General features: G+C 27.0%; 1 protein-coding gene across 1 annotated transcript in view; it reads right to left on the bottom strand.

Moving 5' to 3' along the window:
• Positions 1-24,173, bottom strand: part of LOC113375134 (tachykinin-like peptides receptor 99D) — a 106,955-nt gene that overhangs the window by 68,639 nt on the left and 14,143 nt on the right. Inside the window, exons 3-4 of the mRNA XM_026615086.1 lie at positions 20,379-20,582; positions 6,519-6,669 (exon numbers count right to left, since the gene is read on the bottom strand). Coding sequence (XP_026470871.1) covers positions 6,519-6,669; positions 20,379-20,582 — 355 coding nt within the window. The remainder of the gene's footprint in view (positions 1-6,518; positions 6,670-20,378; positions 20,583-24,173) is intronic.

The following is a 24,173-nucleotide window of genomic DNA, read 5'->3' as shown; positions in this document are numbered from 1 at the left end:
AAAAAATATTCTATTCCCATTGATGAAAAGACGTGCTGTTTAGTTTTTGACGATTTTGAATGATTTAAAAAAATTTTTGCTTGTGTTGACAAAACGATTGCTTTTGGGGAAAGATTTTTTTAAAATTTCAATTTGTTTTTAAATTTCAAAATTCTAAACATTACTTATATATAATACCATATATACTTATATATAATATCAAATAAATTATTTTACTTTGCAATTCAGTTCATATAATACTTAGAAGAATTAGACAATGTTCTTCATTTAAATAGTTTTAAATCCGATTGATTAAGTTTTGTTTATTTACTTTGTATAAAATAAGAATAATGAAAGTTGCATTATTTATAATAATCTATTACTACATTTAATATTCCTCGAATATTTCATTAAAGGAGTGCAATGCCATACACCACTAATTTAATGTTATGCTTTGCTTTGCAAGATTTTATACATGACCGAATGTTTAAAAATTGTAATGTTTAAATTGGAATGTTTAAATATTGTAAATTTCTACATCTGCAAAGTGTTTATTAATTGCATAGCTAATAGCTCTATATTATCAATGAGCAAAAGTTGAGTTTTCATTTGAATCAATATTTTTAATACCAAATCTTAATATACTATAAGATATTATCTAGAGCAGATATTTCCTTGAGGAAGAAAACATTCTTGATTTTTGCTGGAAAAGTTGCAGGAATACTTTCAGCTTTGAACAAGGTATTTATAATTAACGTTGAAATTTTCGCGAATGCCATAAATAAGCGCAAATTAATGCCGCAGAGTACCTGGCTTATGAATTACATAAAAGCGGATTATACAAATGAAAGGGGCTGTAGGCGAGTAATTTTTATATTTGATCATATTTGAACTGCCGACATTTGGAAAGAATAATTATATATAAAGTAGAGCGGGGCTTATAGATCTGAGGGTGAAAAAGTCTACCACCGATATTTCAAAATTACATTAAAAACAAGTACAGTTAAGAATTTTTTAAAACAATATTTGGAAGTAGAGGGAAAAATTGTTTAACCAGCCAAAACCTTGATTTTTACGACGTTGAAATCGGACGATAAACGGAAATGTTTGAAAAATCCATAATAAAAGTATTTGCTTTCGTCGTTAGTTCATTTCATATAACCTTTATAAAAGCTGGTTCAAATTCAGTTGGTGGGGATAAGAAGAACCAACTGAATCTTTACCTCAGAAAACATGTAAACAATAGAAATAGTACTTAAAAAAGCTAATTTTACAAGATATACATTAAATAAATAGTTATTTCAACTCTACTGATGAATCTTTATGACCAAGTACCAGAACAAGGTTATATATAGTGTTATTTCTGTGAAAATGTACCCATGACATTTATATTTTGTGTTAGTTGAATAATGTAACTATTATTTGGTAAAATTCGTTTAAAATTAAAAATATTGAACCTGTTTGCCATCTGACCGCTTCTTGTTACCGCAGCTATAGGGTAAGAAGGACCAGGAAACAAATAAAAAAAATAGCGAAAAAACAAATTTCTACAATAAAGAATTAGAAAGGAGTCAGATAATTGTTTGTTTGATATGTGTTATTTGGTGTGATATAATACAAATGCTCAACGTCAAATTTGAATTTTGGCTTCTTTCTACCTTATGATAAAACTTAAAATATTATTTAAAATTTGATAAGTTCCTTCTAAGACTTCATTCGACGTTGAAGTGTTAACTACTTCAAAAACCTGACACGAGAAGTTCAGTATTACGTCAGTTTGCCAGTTTATAAGTCATGTTGAGCCCTGAATAGATTCTACACGTATGCCATCATAGTTACATCAGAAACCCATTGTTATATCTATTACCTATTGTGAAACGATATCACAGAATCTTGCAACTTTGACTGTGTTCAAGATTTTGAACTTTCGTCTGAGCTTTGTTGTGGTTGCTTGTACAAATAATGATCACTGTATTATAAAGTTTCAGCTCATACGTAAGCCGGTGAGAGATTATGGGAGGTATATTTACAAAATAATAGGTTTATATACGATTACTTCTTTTATTCTGGATTTTAATGTTATTAGTTTTAGTGTTCTTAATATTTCACGTTTGACTAAAACACAAGAAATAATTCAAATTAGTGAAAATGCAACGTTTTTTTATAGATGCTTGCTTTGCACATATATAATTGTAAATTTATAATTTTTTTTAGATCACGAACTTTAATAATAATTATTTATTAAATTATCAGAACATATTTGGCCAAATATAATTTATTTTTTAGTCAAAACTTAAATATATAATTATTTGGAGTATACATTAGTACCAGAATTTTACAAATTACGATATTGCGCTTTTATATAATAATATATGCTTCGAAATATGACACGATTGATGATTCTTTACGTAATTCATATATACATTAACATAACTTGTATCTGGATGTTGAAATCTAAGAGATTATGAGAGATTATTTCCGTTTATATTTACTTCATTTGTTTTTTTCTTCATTGATTTCATTTTTTGTGTTCCTAATTTTTTTCCTATGATTAAAGTAATACAAAAATAAAATAAAACTATTAAGGAGACCTATAATTCTTATACACAATTGATCATTAATTAATTTATTAATTTAACTTATGAGTATAATATAAATTTTAACTATTTTAATATAATAAAGTACTAGAATGTCTTGGTATGTGAATCATCCAATTAAGACAATAGGTTTTTATGTGATCATATTTAATGAAATATACCACATTTTATACTTATAATAGAAATATGAACCTTCAAATATTCTCATCATAGTAACCTAAATATATATATATATATATATATATATATATATATATATATATATATATATATATATATATATATATTAGGGTGGTCTTTAATATGGATATTTACGAATTTCCTTTCTCTCAAGGGCTCAAATGGTTCCAAATTGATAAAAAACAATTCTCTGAAAGTTTAAGCTCTTAGTATTAACTTTTAGATAGTGCGCAATTCAATCAAACTTTGTATGAAAATAGCATGACATTTTTTTTTTAAATTTAAAAAAAAAATTAGGTACAACTTAGCGACTAATTTTGAATAAAACTCATTCATTTGTTAACTAAATTATATCTAAAAACATTTTTAAAATTTTTGAAATTTTTTTCATGCAATTTTCATACAAAACTTTGATTGAATTGCGCACTATCTAAAAACAATATTAAGAGCTAAACCTTTGAGAGAATTGTTTTTTATCAAAATTCAAAAATATCCATATTAAGGACCACCCTAGTATCTATATATATATATATATATATATATATATATATATGTGTGTGTGTGCGTGTATGTATAGCTTATATTCAATTACTATAACCAAATTTCATTAATATTTAACTACAGAATGAAAGAACCGTAATTCCAGCAATCGAGAATAGAAACAACTATGAGCAAGGAAACCAGAGAAATTATAAAACAAATATATCAAGGTGTAATACATTTGCACTTTTGAAATAATTTCATTTGCACTAATTGCATTTATACCGCAAAGCGCATGTTTGTTTGCATTTCTGCTCATACAACGATATGTACATAATTCGGGCATATGGCTCCTCACCTGTAGATACAGGAACTATTAAACGAACACAATTTACAAATGCCAGCTTCTGTAATATAAAGAGGAATCTGGTCGAAAAAGCAAAAATTATTAATTGAAAAAGTCAAGACAATCGATATAACTAGAGAAGAGCTCCGAGATTTTATTAGAAACGCCTTACGTTTTTTATGTTGAAAATATAAAAATTGTTTAAAAATATTAGCTACTGATATGCTAATTAGTTTATGATAAAGATTGGCTGGGTCTTTTTTCGTAGCTAGTCGTTTAAAACTGAATTTGCGACGATAATAAACTTTTGTATGACGATAAATTTCATAGTCTTAACCAATATTCTAAAATATTATGGACATGCGAGAAGATGCTTTAATATTAAAGTTTTTTCCAAAATTTTAATTTAGGTTCTTATGTTTTCATTCAATTTTTTTATTATGATATTATTGACTTTATTATTATTATGATAATAATTTTTTAGTACAAGCGTCAATAAGAAAGGACATAAGAAAGTACCCGCGTATCTCGCGAAACCAGTAAAAGCACAAAATAAGTCCAATTATGTACATCTAAATCATAAGTGAATAAATTAGTGAAACAAATAAATCAATAAGAGTTTCATTATAAACCCAATTTCACATTTATGGGAATGTGATGAATTAGCTGCGAGTTTTTAACATAGTCAGATAGTTGTTTGTTTGTATTTTATATTTACTACAGTTAAGATTTAAATCTATGTTTATGACTGTAAGAAAGAGATTTTGCTATCTAATCCCATATTATTTTACCTCCGTAGCTCTGAGCAAACAATAATGCTCGAGAATATGTTTGCATTTTGAGCATTGAGAATTGACAAAAGCGAGCGTAGGAACGTACGTGCAATTAACCGAATTTACTTATGACATTGTTTCAGGCGAAACAACGGCGGTAAATGGAATCGTAATTGTTCCACGAAATTGTTAGACAGATAAATAATAACGAAATTGGGATAAGTACTCGTATTGTACTATACCTATTCCAGTAATATTGAAACTTTCTCCTGCAAAGTGAAATAAAATTACATATTTTAGATATATTGATTACAATCTATGGTAGCTATTTGCATTATTACCTAATTTTAATTAGATATTTAAAATCAATGAATTAATTATGCTTAGAGTAGAGCGGAGCACGAAATTCCGTGGGTATAAGATCCACTACTAATATCTCAAAAACAAGCAACGTTGAGAATTTTTTAACAATATTTGAAAGTAGAGGGAAATGATTCTTACGACGTTGCTACTGGAAAATAAAGGGCATGATTTGAAAATCCGGAACAAAAGTATTATTTTCTACATACTTTACATTTTTTAAGACAATATGATGTTGGTGTTAATGCATTTAAGAGATTATCTCCTATGAGATATCTCTTTTTTATTTTTGACATTCTTACTAATAATTGTTTGAATGAAAAAGTATTTAAATATAATACCTGATCATCAATTCGGGTTTAGAACCCAGCACTCCACAATACAACAATGCCATAGGATAGTAAATAGCATCCAAAAGGCAATAGAAAGAAAGGAATATTGTTCAGCAATTTTTATCGATATCAAACAGGCATTTGATACTTTAGTATGGCACGAGGGCCTACTCACCAAAATAAAAAATACTTTGCCGCACAAGATATTTTTACTATGATTTTTACAATATAATTGCAGAAAGTCAAATTTGATCTTGGTTAACCAGAGAGTTAATCTTAAAATCGAAATAATTTCAATTTGAAGGTTTCTTGCATATACTGACAACATCTCAGTTAATTTCATTAAGAATAAATAAATTACACAAAAAAATTATTAGTGCGATTAAAAATATGAATAGTTAATTTTAATGTAGATTAGTTTAAATGAGTTACTATAGATAAAATATTGACTTCAGATATAATACACCTACATAAATATTGCTATCTAAAAAGAGAGTATTTATCAAATCATACGGCTAAATAAATTTTATCAATTCTGAAATAATCACAAAAGAATTACAAGACAACTCTAAAAAAATATGATTTTAAATAAAGTTTCAACCCCACTATTAATATTATTTCATATACAAAAATTTTATGTCAAGCTTAATGAAAATTCTAAATATCTAATAATTGAAAAGATAAAGAGAAAATCTTCACTTAAATTATTAAAATTTAATCAATTTCATTTCAACGTTAATAAAATTAAAACGTAATTTTTAATATTTTTATATTAAACTATAACTTATTATAATAATAAGTTTATTTAAAATTAAAAAAAGTGTAACGATATTTTGTATGTTGTTTAATTTGTGGATTGTTATCAAATATTTCGTCACTATAAATAAATACAGTAGAACCTCGATTAATCGGACTAATTATTGTCGATAGGCATTCGGATAATCGAAAATCCGGATAATCAAATGTATGAAGTAAAATGTTGTGTATTTATTAAAAATTTGACACATACATTAAAAATTTGAAAATTTCTTTTGTATGTACATATATATTTTCTAAGATTACATTACATACATATACTATATGCAGGATTAATCATGCAAAAATTTGAATTGTAGGTATGTACATACATATAAATTGGTCGCGGTTGGCAGTCCAGATAATCGCAAATCCGTATAATCATGATAATGAGGTCCGGATAAACGAGGTTCTACTTTAGTCAATAAAAGTACTATTTATTTAGGGAGACTGATTTATACAATATCATACTTTTATGCTCTTACAAGACCTTATCTTCAAAATGATTTGCATTTATTTATATGCAAACATTTACTATCCCTAGGTGGTAGTAAATCCGAAAGATCGCGGGTTGGTTACGAAACTCATTAGTTGAACGTTGTACTTTTTTCAAATTTCTTAAAAATATAAATATAAAAACAGTAGGTTTGTGTAATGATATTTATTATCGACTTACCCTTCGTTTGCTTTTGATGTTCTCAAGTTGTCTCTGGGTGCATTCCCCGATGCTCTGCGAACCCCATAATTCCAGTCCTACGCGCGCGTACGTATAGGTCATCGAAGCTATGGGCAAAACATACGACAGGAACATGAACAATATGTTATACCTGCAAATAAATATAATCCGTGTTTATATGGATTTATGATAACATAAAGGTCGATATAGGTCTTGCTGATAGTTATAAATGGGCTTGCAAATATAATTTCGACACATGCCTACGGAATATAAACAAACGCACGCACATGTGTAGACAGACATAAATGTCTAGTATATATATATATATATATATATATATATATATATATATATATATATATATATTATAAATGTATGTATATGCTTTTATAAATTTATAATTTTAGGTTTGATAATTTTAATGTCAAAATCCGGCTGCAAAATACATTACAGAATTTTCGCAATTTGCGAGTGGAAAGGGCCGTATATAAAGATTATATCTAAAGAAGACCATATATAAGTTTATAACAAATATTTTTTACAAATATGGCAAGTACTGTATGAATCAATTTATATTAAAAATTTTATTTAATAATTTTGAGTCTATTACAATTTTATTGAAGCTATACTGAGAATTCTATAATAATATAAAGTTTATTGAAAATATAACAAGTCACAATATTTAATACAGATTTCCAAGTATTTCCATACTGAGTAGTAAATACAATGCTGATATTAATGAAAAACCAATATGCTTTAGAATTCTGAGAATGAACGATTGGAACGAAAAATGAAGATAAACAGTGCTCAAATATAAATCTCTCTATGCAGATTCATAGAATATTCTTGTAAATAGCTATATAGGTATTAAAAAATAATTGATTTTTTATTATGTAGTATTAGTAGATGATCTAATATCAGACATAGTTTGATATTAATATAAACATTTGAGCTATATTTCAATTTATTACATTCTATTTGAAATTCATATGCAATGCTACATGAGACGTGTGATAATTTTGCAGTTTTATAACCACGAATAATCCAACGTGATTTTATTTTATGCACATATCTGTAAAATATACAATGCATCACAATTCAAGCAATTAATTTTGCAAACAATATCTTGATTGAAATGTCATTTGTTGTATATTGGGCAGTCCTGCCCAAATGTAGAAAAAATTACGGCAACAGGAGTTTCAGAGTAAGATAAATAATAGTCTTTACATTGTTTATTCTTATTGGTTGACAATAGACACTAGATTAAAGACAGACAATAGATTGAAGCACATTTGTAGACCACACTAGCTCTAAGAACCATAATTCTATATCTTCTAAGAACCATAATAATCCCTACATTTTATATTATGATAAGCTCAAGGTTGTGCAACAGATAACAAGAATTTCTGTATTCATTTTCATATTTCTGTATTCATTTTCATATTTCTGTATTCAGCGGCCCATTTTTCTTGACGCTCTATCTCCTCTATTTTTTTAATTGCTTTTATAGTTTATCAATAAAATTATACGAAAAACTACGTGTGATGGCGCCCCCTCGACGTTGTGCCCAAATTTTTCGCATGCATTGTAATTCAGGGTAGGACCGGCTCCGTCTGTATTCATATTTTAGTTATTAAAAATTATATTACATTTTGTGAGAATGAAACAAACCTATTCGTAAAAAGTCTGTAAAATTAAAATAATTCAGAAAATAAGTGTAAAAGAGTGCTGGGTGCACATACTTCCAACTTAATATTCCAACCACTCATAATACTTTTGATATATATGTATATATATATATATATATATATATATATATATATATACATCGATTTAGGATCACAGTGGTAGCCAGAACTATAACCTTATCCAATATATTGGGTTAAATACGACTTTCCTCGCCTGAATACAGTATAACCTAATGTTTCCAGCTACAGGGTAAGTCTCTCAACAGAGTCAGCTACTTATTCACCCACGTTTCGCAAATATTTCATTTTTGCCTCAGAATAAGCGAATTCTGCCGCAGACGCTCACCAACTTTAACATTGCAGCTGAGAAATTTGCAATAAATTGTTACAGGAAATTGCGTTGTTCGCATCTTTCAGGAAACCGAACCAATATGTCATTGCAACTCGACATGACGGAATTAGTTTATAGATTCGAAGTTTGCATTTGTATTTGAACAATGAACTAATGTGAAACACTTCCTTGTGGTAAACTTATGTAAAATAATATTCTTAGAATTTGTTTCCTAGGAAATATGCTAACGGCAAAATCGAGGATATTACTATGATAAGTAATAATAGAACGCGCAATTCTGGAAATAAAATAATAAATAATAATTGCATTAAGGTGAACACCTAGTGCGACAACCAAAAAAAATATTTATGGGATTTAAAAAAAACTAGTGAATCTATTTCAAAATTTTAGGATACATTTATACATATTTTGAGAATACACAGTAAAAATTTTAAAATAAAATATTAAATATTTTTGAAATGACACGCAATTTCGAATTTGCTGGAGTGATTGCAGCCTTCTCCGTTGATAAAATATAAAAAAAATCTCGTGAAACTAAAACATATTGTCTGTACGATGACCCTCGGGCGAAAAGAAAAAAATAAAAAATTGACAAAATAGCGGCATGTTAAAAAAAAGTTAAATTTTTCCCAAAATTTTGGTAGTTTTTGGCCTGCCAGAATTCGATTTTTTATTAGATCAAAACACTGGAGGGTCATCGTATGGAGAACTATATACCGGAGATGAAAAAAAAAAATTGATAGCGATCGAATCATTTATCTCCGAGTAATCACTCCAGCAAATTCGAAAAATGCTGTTTCGAGAAAAACGTGTTTAAAGATAAAATGATCGTTATATTATATACTATATATAAACTCTTAACTAAAAAACTATTTAAGATATCGATTTAAAATTTTAGTATGTTATTTTTAAAGGTATAACTTATTGAAATACGGAAAAATTTAAAATTCGATTTTTTTTGAAAATTTCACATTAGGTGTGCGCATATATTATATTCTGGGCATTTTACTGGCAACGTTATCTAACAAATTGAATGCAAGCTTACTTTATTTATTTACATATAATTACTAGAAATATTTGGGGTTTGTGATTTCTAATATAAACATATTCACACGTTCATGTATATTGCTCCCATGGTATTTGCTGGAACTTGTTCTGGAATAGACGGTTTCGTTGCCTTGTTTGAATTCTTGGATTACAGTTTGTACTTTCTTGTAAAGTGCACTTGTTTAGTTTATCCCCAGCGGCAATTAATATAATTAAAAACTTCTGAATTCTTTTTCGGATAGAGAGAAGAAATATAAAAATTTAAATATAAGCAAACCATAAAAACCCACTCATTTAATAATAAATTATATATGTATATATATATATATATATATATATATATATATATATATATATATATATACATATATAATTTATTATTAAATGTGTGGGTTTATATGTATATATATAATTATTTTTTATTATTAATGAGATAGTAAGAGAATGAAATACATGTTACATTATCTTAATGCAGCTTAATGCACATTATGCAAGAATCTTGAGAGGTATATTTTTTATAATAATGAAACAGTAATTAGAGAACAACGTGGTATAAAAAAGTACTCTACACACGAGCAAAATATAATCTGTTAAAAGGTGTCATCGCCCTAGACGCATTTATCAACTGCGTACTAAAGAAATAAAACATTTGTTCACACAAAGACATTATGAGAAATTATAATGTGTAATTATCTATAAATTTAAATTAAATATGTTATTCCGCTATTTCCATTTAAAATTTAACTCAAATTTAGAATTGTACTAAAAATGAATATTTATTATGCATTTCATGAATATTTTCGACATTGCTATATTAAGGCGGGATACGAAACGGATGTAATTAATGTGCATAAATGAAATATTTCGGTAAAGTTGGAATTGGGCAACAGTTTAATTTCTTGTTCATTTCACTCGTTTAATTTTACATGCGATAATTTATTTCAAAAACGTGTAAGACAAATATATATTTTTGCTTATATAATTATGTAGAGTTTTAAATTGTACATTCAAATGTACATAGGGTAAACGGGTACAGATGGAAATTTTCAGAAATAATAGTAAATTAACATTTTCCTATATTTATGCAATAAATGAGAGACTTTCTGAACATATTTCGATAGTTATTTGTTTCATGTGCTACGTGCTTAAGAAATAACATTTCAGAAGTATGACAATATAATCAAAATGAAAGTAATGAGAATAAATGAACGGATTATATAACAAAATATTAGAAAAGTTAGAAAAATTAAAAGTTTTTTCAAATTTTTTTAATCATTTTATATAAAAAATTTACCTAGTTCCGAAACGTCGACAATAAATAAATGAAGAAATGTTTTTTAAAAAAAGCTTTTGTTTTTTATTACTTTTTGTATTCTTTATTCGAAGGTCAAATAAAAGTAATAAAAATAAATGAATGGATTATATAACAAAATATTAGAAAAATTGAAAGTTTTTTCAATTTTTTTTATTCATTTTATATAAAAAATCCACCTAGTTCCGAAACGTCGACAATAAATGAATGAAGAAATGTTTTTTTAAAAAAGCTTTTGTTTTTATTACTTTTTGTATTCTTTATTCGAAGCCCTATAGTATCTACGGTAAAAGAACAATATCACCTTTGCTATTTTCAACCAATATAATTGCTTCAATAAATTATATAATATATAATAGTCTATAATTTTTATAATCGCGTAGGCGCTTTTTGGCAATTAATTTTTTTTTACAAATAATCTAATAAACATTATTACTCTAGTTAAAATCTAAGATGAATTAATTTATAAAATCTAGCTCATATGGTACTGTTCAATCTAAGATCATGAACTTGCTAAATATTTTCAATGCCAAACAAATGAATTTTTGGCACATGAAACAATATTCTAAATAATATAAAGTAGAAATATTCTTTTGTATTTAAATAATTTAGTAAAGTAAAACAAAATACAACATGCATAAGTTTAAAAAAATAATTTATATGTAATATTAGACGTATTATATTATTTATTAAACTAAATTATATAATTTTATCTTTCAAACATATATTGTATCTTATATTGTTTTAATTTCTGGCATATCTCAGCTGGTTTTGGGCTTAATATTGTAGATATTACATTTTTCTTATTCATAATCATAAATATGGATATTACATACTAATATTGTCTAAGCTAAATTTAAATTTCAAGTGAATCGAAATTTTTGGCAGATGACAGTTCTCATGTATCAAAATGTTTTCAATGTCAAACAATGATATGTTGCTGTTAGCATTTTTTTCCATTTATTTCTACAATATTACTAATATTTTATAATCACATACATCTTAAAAAAATCCTTTAACAAACTTCAGAAAGATTTATCAAAATCCAAATCATCGTTTAGGAAAAGTGTATTTGCATAAATCATTACAGAAGAATTTCATATAAAAGATAAAAATCATTTTTATTCTTGTTTGGCACGAGTGCTTACGTATGATATTCTATTTATTAATTATTTTTTATTCTTTATAAAAAAGAAATTAATGACATTTAGAGCTTGTTTCCAATTATTAATTTTCTACAAGCTGTATTAATATGTGTAAGTGAGAATCTAAGAAATTCAAAGTCAGTGATGATGACGTAGAATTTTACGTCGAAACGTATGGAAAAATAAAGATGTTTTAAAAAATCTTTACGTATTTATATTTTTTACTTGATGTTAAGCCCTCCAAGAAATTAATCATACATTTCAATATTAAATTTAAACACTTTCAACATATATATATATATATATATATATATATATATATATATATATTCGTTGTCAAAATATCAGTTCCAGGCAATAATAAAATACGAGAATCAATATCAAGAAACTGCAGTATCAAACCAATATCCCTAGTACCAAAGGTTAGAGATAAATAGCAGATGTCAAATCTCATCTTATTTTTATACAATTTAAGTCATCGCCATTGCTATTGAAAAATTACTTATTTTTAGTATGTGAAAGGGCACGTACGGTTGTGTTCGATCCTGATTCGTGTATTGTCTAGACCCCACTCAGAAATATGAGGTAGAATCTTTCGGCCTGTCCGAAGAAAAATGATGACCAGAGAATGCCTTTCGGACCGTAAAAATCCACTCAGTTTGGTCTGTCTGTCATAATAGAACTCACATTCAGCAGAAAAACTATAGAAATTTCCAGACAGTTTAAGTCAAACGTTTGTAATAGATTGAAAAAAGTATTTGATTTAATTTGACCGATACCCAGGGAATATTTTCGAGAAAAGTTTCACAAGTTTGAGTTTTATAAAAAAGTTCGAGGAAAATATGCAATAAAACATAAAGAAGGATCTGACTGAAGATATCGTACAATTTTTGTTTACTAGGAAAAATATAGGTTTACAAAATTATTATAACTAAAAAAAAACTATAGAAAATTCCAGACAGTTTAAAACAGGGTACAAAAAGCGAGAAGATCCACAAATTCGAGTTTTATTAATAAATTCATTAAAAATCCAGTAAAGATTAAAAAACCATTTGACTGAATATTTGTACAATTATCTCTTTTTATTAAAAATATAATTTTACTTAATATTAATTTAGTAATGGTCTGCACGCACATATTAATATGCGTTATATTACACACAGTTATTTGACAAAATTTTGCGGGAGGATGTTGATATTATTGCAATAAATATTATTAACACAGCCTTATTAATTTTAAATATTATGTATAGTTATGACATACTTTATCTATTACAATTATAACTTCCTGTAGGGCAAGTTATAGTAATCGCAAAAAAATCGAAAATGAAAATTTTTATATATCTTTACGTATCAAAACCTTCTGAACATTTTGGCATACCTTAGAAAAAATGGATGTATGTGTGTGTATATGTGTGTGTGCGTGTATGTGTGTGTGCGGATACAAATTTTCGCCGGCGATTTCGGGAACATGCATTAGGCGAATATTAAAAAAAAACATTCGATTCATATTGATAAGGAGACGTGCTGATTAGTTTTTGATGAAGGCAGGTCTAGCCGTTCCGAAGATACGGGGCAAAAAGTGTCAAAATTGGTAAATCAGTTTTTAAGAGAACGGAGCGTCCGATTTTAATAATTCAAAAAACATTTTACTTGTATTGATAAGATGAAGAATCGATCAAATTTTCATGAAGGCAGGTCTAGCGGTTTCGGAGATCTAGTAAAAAAAGTTAAGAAAAATGCCTTTTGGTGGTCAAAAATGAACATTAGACATATGCACATCAAATTATCAGATAATTGATAGAGATTTTAAGATATGAGTAAAAATTTTGTTTACATTCCTATGGGTTCCGTACCAATATTTATCCGTTAGACGGCGTTCTTTTACGTATTTTGTTTCTTACATACATTGCAGAGCAAAATAATGATACCATGATACGACGTATAAGATTTACATTTTACCAATTTTATTATTCAATACAACTCAAATTTATTATTCGTAATACTAATAAGACCATTATTTGAAATGAATATACTTGAATAAGCTTTCCATCTCGGATTCGTCGAAATCTCGTGCAAACGAAAATGTTTTTTTATTGCCTCGTATAAGAGGTTTTACTCTAAATAGGATTTTGCTCAAAGAGGATAAAATATATATGAGTATAGGAATATACATATTCATAATAAGATATAATAAATAACATAATATAATTTGATTGTATATTTTGATGTTAAGTATTGAACAATTGCAACAGTGAATCACATCAATACTCTATTAATTTCAAATAAAATTTCTATATCTAATGGTAATCCATAGTCAAAATGTCATAATTAACTTTACATGATATTATTTCATAATTTTAAATTATTTCATTTTTTTTTTAAAAGTGGATTCAAAAATTGTAACGTAAATTTTTCATCTCTATATTTTTATAGTCAATTCGCAAACTCTTTCAATTACGGGATTAATTTTTGAATTGCAGTTTTGAATAGATTTAATAGGATTTGATAATTCATATTTATTAAAAAAATTATTAGCCATTATATTCGAGGTGTAAAATAGGTCGAATAACCGTTACGTTAAATAGGTCAAATAACAAGGATAAGTTCATATCTGGCTTTGATATAAAGTTTATATGGCCACTTAAAATTTCACATAAATTCGTTTGGTAAGTCCTGAGCACTGTTCTCACAAAAACCAAGACTGGTGCCAAGTATAGATGTCCTTAAAATAGAGAATTAATGAATAAAAACCATCATTTTATAGAAAAAATAAAATCATTAATATACTCTGAGGGATGCAAAAAATATTGTCTAGGAAAGGATGAGAATGCATTAAAATTATGAATATTCATAATAGTGTATTATTTTTATTTATAGATGAGAAAAATTTCTGAATCACGAAGTACGCAGTAAGGTAAAGTACAGTAAATAATATAAGAAAGAAGGGTTTTAATTATTATAACAAAAAGTAATAAAAGTAAAGTAATAATTTCACAATTAACTATACTTTACATGCTTTATTCACACAAATGATTAAAAATGGGATTCTAAATTGAAAAAACTAATTTAGATAAAAGTTAATTAACCCCTTAGACTTATTTCTGCTTTTTGTATATTTATATATTTGTATATTTATAAATATATATATATATATATATATATATATATATATATATATACATGAATTATTTAGTATGTCTAAAGCGTGTATATTTATAAAATATTATCAAATTTAAGATATTTTTTTTAGAACTGATCATGACAGAGTATGCATTACATTCAATTTGATATTTTTACTGCAAGCAAAAATAGATTCTTTCCATAATGCACCTCACAATGATATATTTATATAAATTTGCATTGTTAGATGATAATAATGCTCGCAGAACATGTTTCCTACAATTCGTGAGTGCTACAAAGTGCACCTGTAACAACATCCAAGAATTCTAATATGGTATAGAAATAAAATCGAATCGAATCGAATTTAAATTTGACAATTCAATAATATATTGACAGTTTATTTTGATATTATAAATAGTAAGGTAGGGCGGGGCATAAAGATCTAGTTTTACTTTGAGAAATAATATTGTGAAAAACAAACCAATTATATCACAACAAATAATACATGTCAAACAAACAACTATCTGATTAAATGTAGCAAAACTCCTACATATTCATCATTGTAGAATGTTTTTTTTGCTGTTTTTCAAAAAGTTGTCACCCGGTACTTTTTACCCCATAGGCGCTGTAAAATGAGACGGCTGGGGTAAAAACAGGTCTAAAGTATTATTTTTAACTTTAAAGGGATTTTACAAATTTATGGTTACATTATTCAAACAATGCAAAATATAAATTCCATGGGTACATTTTTTACGGAGATAACACTGTATATAACAAAGATCTGGAATTTGACCAGAAATATTTATGAGCAAAGTTGGAATAACTATTTATTTAATTATTTTTTGTAAAATTGTTTTTTCCACCTTAATCTACTTTTACTTTTTCATTTACAATTTTTTGTTATTTTCGGTATAAGTTCAGTTGGTCCTTCAGACCTTAAGCACGTGTAAGGTTATATAAAAAAAATGTTGAATGTAAATTAAAATTGAAAATACATCTTTCAAAACAATTAAATAACGTAAATCTACTTAAAAATTATATTAAAGTATAGTAAATTAAACAAAAAAACTAACACCAAAACAAAATGTTTTTGTCATATGTTTTGTTTATTGCCGTTTATCTCCGACAGAATTGTTGCAAAAATCGATATGATGACTGGTTATTCATTATTTTTCCTATATTTTCTAATATTGTTGTTAAAAAAATTTAATTAACATCCCAAAGGAGAAGTTTATGTTTTCATCAAAAAATCCGATTCGCTAATTTTATGTTTTCTCGACGTTTCAAGCCATTTTGAATCGAATGAGACCAAATTTAGAAAAAGTATGTGTGTGTGTGTGTGTGTGTGAACAGATTTTTTGCCGTAAATCGACGTTTTCTCGAAAACGGCTGGGCCGATTTCAAAAATTTAGAAGCCAATTGATGAATCTCGACGAGGACTATCGTTTGTCAGTTTTGTGCGACGATCGGCCAAGCCGTTTCTTTATAAATCGCAGAAAAGTGAAAAAATTTTCGTCTACGTTTTAGCCCGCAATTCTGAATCGATTTTGAAAATCCAAAAACCGTTCGAAAGATATTGGTTGGGAATCGTGCTGATTAGTTTTTGGTAGAGATCGGCCGGGTCGTTTTCTTGTAATAAAGTTTTTAATAAAAATTTTTTGACTATTTTTATGATGATTTTTTTGACGGTAGATACTATAGTCTTCTAGATCATACTAAAATATTACGGCCCTACGACAATTGGTTTAACTTTGAAAATTCGTCAAAATTTGCAAAAATTAGTATCGTTTTTTTGGCTTTTGTCAAAATTAGACCTTTAATCGACGTTTTCTCAAAAACGCCTGAACCGATTTCAGAAATTTAAAAGCCATTTGATGTATTTCGGTGAGGACTCTCGTTTGTCAGTTTTGTGCGATGATCTGCCAAGCCGTTTCTTTGCAATTTGAAAAAAAGTGTTAAACTTTTCGTCCACATTTAAGCTCATCCTACCGAACCGATTTTAAAAAATCAAAAACTGTTTGAAAGATATTAGTTGGGAATGATACTGATTAGTTTTAGGAGAAAATCTACCGAGCCATTTTCTTGTAATTAACTGTTGAAAAAAAATTTAAGCCGATTTTTATGGATTTTTTTTTAGTGATTGTCCATTGTCTTATAGAACTTACTGAAATATTACGGCCTTACGACAAATAGTTTGATTTTAAAAATTCATCAAAGTTTGAGAAAATGAGTTAAAATTAAAATTAGACTATTTATTTGGTATAATGATAGAGTACTTGGTCTTGAACATAATAAACCATTAAAGTCCTTGAAACTGGCTCAATTATAAAAATTATTGATTTTTGAAAATTTGCTTTTAGAAAATACTCCGAGTCAAAGTGTTCGTTCGTTTTCAATTATGTGTAATAAATCCACTAGGAATATTTTTAATGACTTATAAATTAATATATTTTTTATTGATTAAGTCGATTATTTAAACATATCGGGAAGTTTATGTAACTTGCCTCAAGGCTAAGTACCAAACCAACTAGTTTTAGGTATTTGTTTTTGAGATATCAATGGTGGAATTTTTTCCACGGACCTCTAAGCTCGGCTCAACCCTATAAGTAAATTCACAGAGAGTATAAAGAACTAAATAGTTTATTTACAATGATATCGAGAAATGTGAGAATTTTTAGTTTTATTACATGCTTGGGAGCATAAATCTTATTATTAATAACGTAATTTGTATACTTGGTTAAACCTATTTCTCAATCTAAAAACTTTAAAACAAAAATTTATCACAAAATGAGGTAAATTTCGAAATATCTACTTTACCACTTATGTAAATATCATATTAAAGCACGATGATTAAGCTAAATATGTTAACGATGCATCCAGCTATAAGATAAGAGATGATATTCTATATAAATTTAATTATTCCCATAGAACTTTAGAAGCTTATTATTCAATAACAATAAACCTTCAACATTTCTGTTATATCCCAAAATACTATTATACAATTTCCATGTTTTCCGCGCGTGTAAGTAATATATATGACGTACACAACCGTCTAAGAACGCCTCGCTTTGAATTACTGATTCATAAAGCATTCCAATTCACACAGAACAACTGTTTTCATGTCATAATCAAATAAATAAACTTATATCCTCGTATTTACATATCTCATTCCGAAGTCGCGAAACAGATTTGCATCCGCGAAATAAATCCGAACATCATACTATAATTGACAGCGGAAAATGTATTTCAGGAAAACCAAGAAAGTTTTCTAATACTGTGCGAAATGTTTTCAGGACAGAGATTGTGTGGATGCAGACGCGTTTTGCTTTTGTTGTACCAAAGTTCTATTATATATTTTATGTTAATAAATCTAGGAAACTATTCGAAAAATCAAATATTGTATAATAGAATTTTATTATTGATCCAGATAAATTTAAATGTAATAAATATTATAAGCTTTTAAACTTTGTTTTAATTGATACTCAAATATATTCTCTAGAGTCTAGACTATTTTACCGATTGTATATGCATAAATTTATTACACAATAAAATATTGAAGTATACTATAAACAGTCTTAATAACAAAAGCGAATTTATCGATCTTATTCTCATTAATAGCGATCATAAATTCTTAGAATGTTCCTAATATAATATTAGAATATTCAATATATGTTTACTGTTTACATTTTCTTTTGTTTCAAAATTTCAAATAGTTGTTTTATTCTATAATTAAATACCTTAACACCCAAGTAACTTTTATGACGCTCATAAAATTTCCAGTAATGTTCAAGTCATATAATATTTAATTTTACTGAATTTGAGCATGTAATTAATCTTATCTATTTAAAAATTTCAAAAAATAGATTAATAACAAATAAAACAGTTCTTTTTGATAAACTTACCTTAGTAAATAGTAAAATAACGTAAAATTAATGCTTTAAAAAGTTTTCATGTTGGCGTTACAAAATTTGAGAATATTGATGTATTGACTTCACCTAATTCAACGATAATGAATGCATATATACTAAAAAATTCGTAAAAAATTTAATTTAGTATTTCAAAAGATTTATTAAATTGGGTTTTATTCGGAAAATTATTGAATATTTTATCATATTTCTAACCTTTGGATAAACTTTGACATTTGTCCCAAAAGACTGAATAAAGACAAATAGAGTTTAACCTTTTTTCTTATTCATCAAATTCTTATTCATTTCTAAATATAATTTAGAAATATTATATAACTGAAAGCATCAATAGTAATAATTCAGAAGTTTAGAAATTAAATTGTATAATATATTACTATGTTTTTATTTCAATATTATTGCTTATCAGTTTACTAGTTCAGTTATTAAAACATAATTAATTAAATCCATAATTAATTTTAACTTCTTGCAAAGTTATAGTTATTTTTTTATATATCTATACGTTTCAAATGATTCTGAATATTTTGGCATACCTTAAAAAAATGATGTATGTGTGTGTACGTGTGCGTGTGCGTGTGAGATCGTGTGTGTGCGGATACAATTTTTTGACGACGATTTCAAGAACGCGATCAACCAATTTGAATGATTTAAAAACATTCAATTCCTATTGATAAGGAGACGTGCTGATTAGTTTTTGACAAAGATAGGTCCAGTCTTTTTAATTCAGATTTTGAGAGAACGGTGCGTCCGATTTCAATAATTTAAAGAAACATTTTACTTGTATTAACAAAATGAATTAATGATTAAATTTTTAGAAGGCAGGTCCTGCGGTTTCGTAGATCTAATGCACAAAGTAAATAAAAAAGCCAATTGGCAGTCAAAACTGATCATCAAATTATCAAATATTTTATAGAAATAGTATAGATATATACCAAAATTTATAATATTTAACAATTAGAATTTTAAATTTGAGAAAAGTCAATAGATTAAAAAAACATTTTTTTAAAAAAAGTCTATTTTTTTTTTAAATCTCAAAAACCTATTTTTTTCAAAGTTTCCAAAATTTTTTTGAAAGTTCCAACAATTTTTCTAAAGGTACAATACCATGCAATATTTGTTAGATTCTAAAACTAATGGGGTGCATGGTATCGTGCCTCAAGGCAAATTGCTGGAACTTCCCTCTTTTTTTTAAAAAATAATTTTTGGTACGGAAAGTCCCATCAATTTGTTGCCATGCACCCCACTAGTTTGATGTTAATATTATTGCTTACCAGTTTTCGAGGTCTGAATGATTAGTGGAACCGTCTGGCCATTCTGGATAGCATACATATCGATCTTCTTCCACCAATTCGGCTTTAAATACCAGCAAGTTGGGGAACGATAGTATGACGCCAGCTATCCAGATAGCAGCCGCTATACATAGCGTCGCCCTGCGACCCATTCTAGGCCGGAGCGGATTCATTATTGCCATGTATCTGCAGAATAGAAAATTTTAGGGAATATAGTTACATATTATATCCATATATGAATGCAATGTACACATACACATATACACATACACATACGCATACACACATATATGATAACTTCAATATATTATTTTTTAAACCATTATTTTTAGAAAAATTATCATGTCGCAATATTTGAAGTTTTTTTAAAAAAAGTGTGCGCGTAAGGTTCACAAGTGATTGAAGTAAAACTTATTTGCTACTGGAAAGATGGCATTTAAGAAAAATAAATACACCATATAACAATTTTGAATAATGTTCATCAGTAATATAGTAACACTCGTGATGCACACCTTTATTAGTGTCAACCATTATACACAGTGGATTATGTTAAACAACGCCTAAACAAATATTGTTTTCGCAACTTTACTCATCGTGTTTGAAGAACTTCATGTAATTAAAATTAACATACATTCATTGACTGATGGTATTTTTTTACTTTTTCGCTAGCGATATAATCTTAATCTTTGAACAGCTTGTAATATCTGTCTTGCCTAAACAATATTTTTCATTTCAATAACTTCAAAGATTTATAGAAATTACGAATAATATAGAAATAATTTCTAAGGAACAGGGTAAAATATTATGGAATAGGGTAAAATATTCTTTTGATTCTAGCATTTTTCATTTAATCAAGATTTGTACAATGACGTAACTTTAAAATGTTTATTTATCTATGCCCATTTGACATCAGTAAGCATACAACGACAGATCTCTGTTCGCGACGACTAATCACAATAGACCCGTACAGAAATGATATCATCGAGAGCAAATGACGAATCATTGGCACTCGACTTTTATCTTATCTGCCGTAACGCTATTCCGTTGCATTTGTACGGATTTACACCCTAGTCGCGCCTAAAGAAGTTTTACTTCAAAAAATAATCTGAATTATTTAATTAAAATTACAAAGTGCCAAACATTTTATATATCTCTGAAATTTTAAGCATTATCGATTTGCGAAAGAGAAACATTTGAACCGAATATGTATTAGCCGTTGTCCTGTAATTTTTAGGTTTGAGTTTATATTCAAAATGTTTCAATGATAGGATTATTAGGTATTCTATCATTTTATAATTCTGATTAAATGCGACAACTTATGATGAAATTTGCGATCATACTTCAGTACATTTTTTTAGAAGAGGGCCTATAAAATCGACCTATAGTAAAAAAGTCTTGATTTTTGAAATCTTGTGGCAATTATGTTCTTATTTTTCAGTGAGGTTATAGAAATGTTATTGACGCTCACGATTCCAAAACTAATGAAATAAAATTTAACCACAATAATCGAAACATTGTCATATTTTCACCAAAGCTTTCACTGGGGCATCCTACTTATGACTATCTTTGGTATATATAATAGAGTGCAATGTACATGTCTAGTTTATGAACTAAGTTAAACTCGAATTTAGGTAGAACTTAGTATCAGAGATAGTTTACAATAGTGTTAAATTTAGGTTTACTGCTCTGAATGTAAAGTTTATTGCTTAAATTTAGAAGATATGTTAGCATAACCCCGAGCGCATTCCATAAATTATACTTTACGAATTTGATGATACGTCTATGACTGATTAAAATTTAGTCAGTCCATCAAATTCAGATAATTTGAAGTTCCAATTTATAGTTTCTGGTTTCAAAATGCTAGTTTCTGGCATTTTTAATAAAATATTCAGAGTTTCTGGAACAAATGGAAAAGTGATGTCATTTGTATCCACAGAAAAAGAATATTGCCAGCATAAAGATGTAAAATACTTAATTAGTTTTATAGAAGTATTGTCGTCTGTAACACAAGTAGTATTAGAAATTTAATAAAAAATAGTATTTTTTTATGTTTTGTGTATCATTATATAATCATCATGTTCTCATCTCATGCATGCCGCAAAGTGTATACAAAGTATAATTTCAAAAGAATTAATTATGTAACACATGTGCTAATGGCAGGTATTTAATTAAAGCATCACTGATTATTCATTTCTCATTTTGTTTTGTAAATTTTGAACGCACAATATTTTTTTATTTTTTATAACCAGCAACAATAAACAATATAAAGCTAATATGTCGGTATATAAATATAATTATATAAGAATTTCAACTTTTTTAATTTTATCAGGTACATTTTAAGATGATATCCAAGAACTTCTTAATAACTCAGCTATAGTTACTACATTATAATTTCAAAAAAGTTACATCAACAGATTTTGCAAAATAACTAGTTTGAATGGCTCTTCTTATCATGTTTGTATTCTATAATTACTTCAATAAACAAAAAATCAATTAACCGAAAAATGATTTAACTTGTGAAATTTATCATTAGTATTCAACTTGGCATATCACATCACCAAGTTACATGTTCAATTAATTTAAATGAGTATAATTAAGGCCCAAAAGGTCTATAAATCCACCAAGATGGATTTACGGCCTACCAGGATAGACTAATATATGCTGAAACAAAATATCATTTTGATGTAAGGGCGTTTATAATATCGCTGAATTCCGCTCGCAATTATTCAGGGAAGCATCTGGTTCAATATATTTATATGTTCCGCGTCCGTTCTGTCGTAAATTAACTTCACAGAGCTGAACTGCGTTTACGACAAAGCCAAATACATTGTTTCAAATAATAAATGTAGTTATATAAATTTTATTTTATTAACTTAAAAAACTTTCGATTCGTATTGACGGGAAATCGTGCTGATTAATTTTTGGCAAAGATAGGTCCAGCCGTTTCGAAGATACGTAAAAAAACTGCAGAAAATAGCAAATCCGTTTTTGAGAGAACAGAGCAGACAATTAGGATAATTCATAAAACATTTGATTTGTATCGATCGACAAAATAGTTGATTACATTTCTGTAATAGCAGGTCCAGCGGTTTTGGAGATACAGAAAAAAATGCAAAGAATAGCAGTTTTTGATTAGATTAGATCGATTTAAAAAGCATATTACCTGTGATGATAGTGTTTGTTTATTATATTTTGTATTCGTTTAACGATAAACATATTTGAAGGGTTGTCGCCCTAATATAAGCTCTTATATTATATCAAATTACGACGATACAATTTACAGTAATAATTATTTTAAAATAATTAAAACAATTATTTTCACTCATTCATTTTTTTTATTGATGTTCAATCTTTATTTTTTGTTAATGTTTCATTACGGTAGAGAAAGTTCTAGCAATTTGTCAAGGGATGATATTTTGAACCTCTAGTTCATTTGTTTCAATAATTGATTACTTGATGGAGTAGATAATTGATTTTTGATACAATTAACATTTATTTTTTTTTACTTTTGTAAAGTCTCAATATGAATAGTTCAATTGTCAATAAGATAAAATTCCTACAATTGAAAATGAAAGTTGAAATAAAGAAAAAAAAATAAACACAAGTAATGTTATATGTATTTATTTATCATTTATTAATTATCATTTCTTCATTATTATATTTTTATTATTATATTTTTATTATTATTTATTCATTATTATTTATTCATTATTATTTATTCATTATCATTTATTCATTATTATTTATTCATAATTACTCATTCATATTTATTTATTA

Source organism: Ctenocephalides felis, unplaced genomic scaffold (assembly GCF_003426905.1).
Source record: "Ctenocephalides felis isolate EL2017-DRISC unplaced genomic scaffold, ASM342690v1 CF-g0.4_SCAFFOLD_00845, whole genome shotgun sequence".
NCBI classification, from domain to species: Eukaryota; Metazoa; Arthropoda; class Insecta; order Siphonaptera; family Pulicidae; genus Ctenocephalides; species Ctenocephalides felis.
Note: the sequence above shows the minus strand (reverse complement) of the source record. Positions and strands in the feature narration are given on the sequence as shown.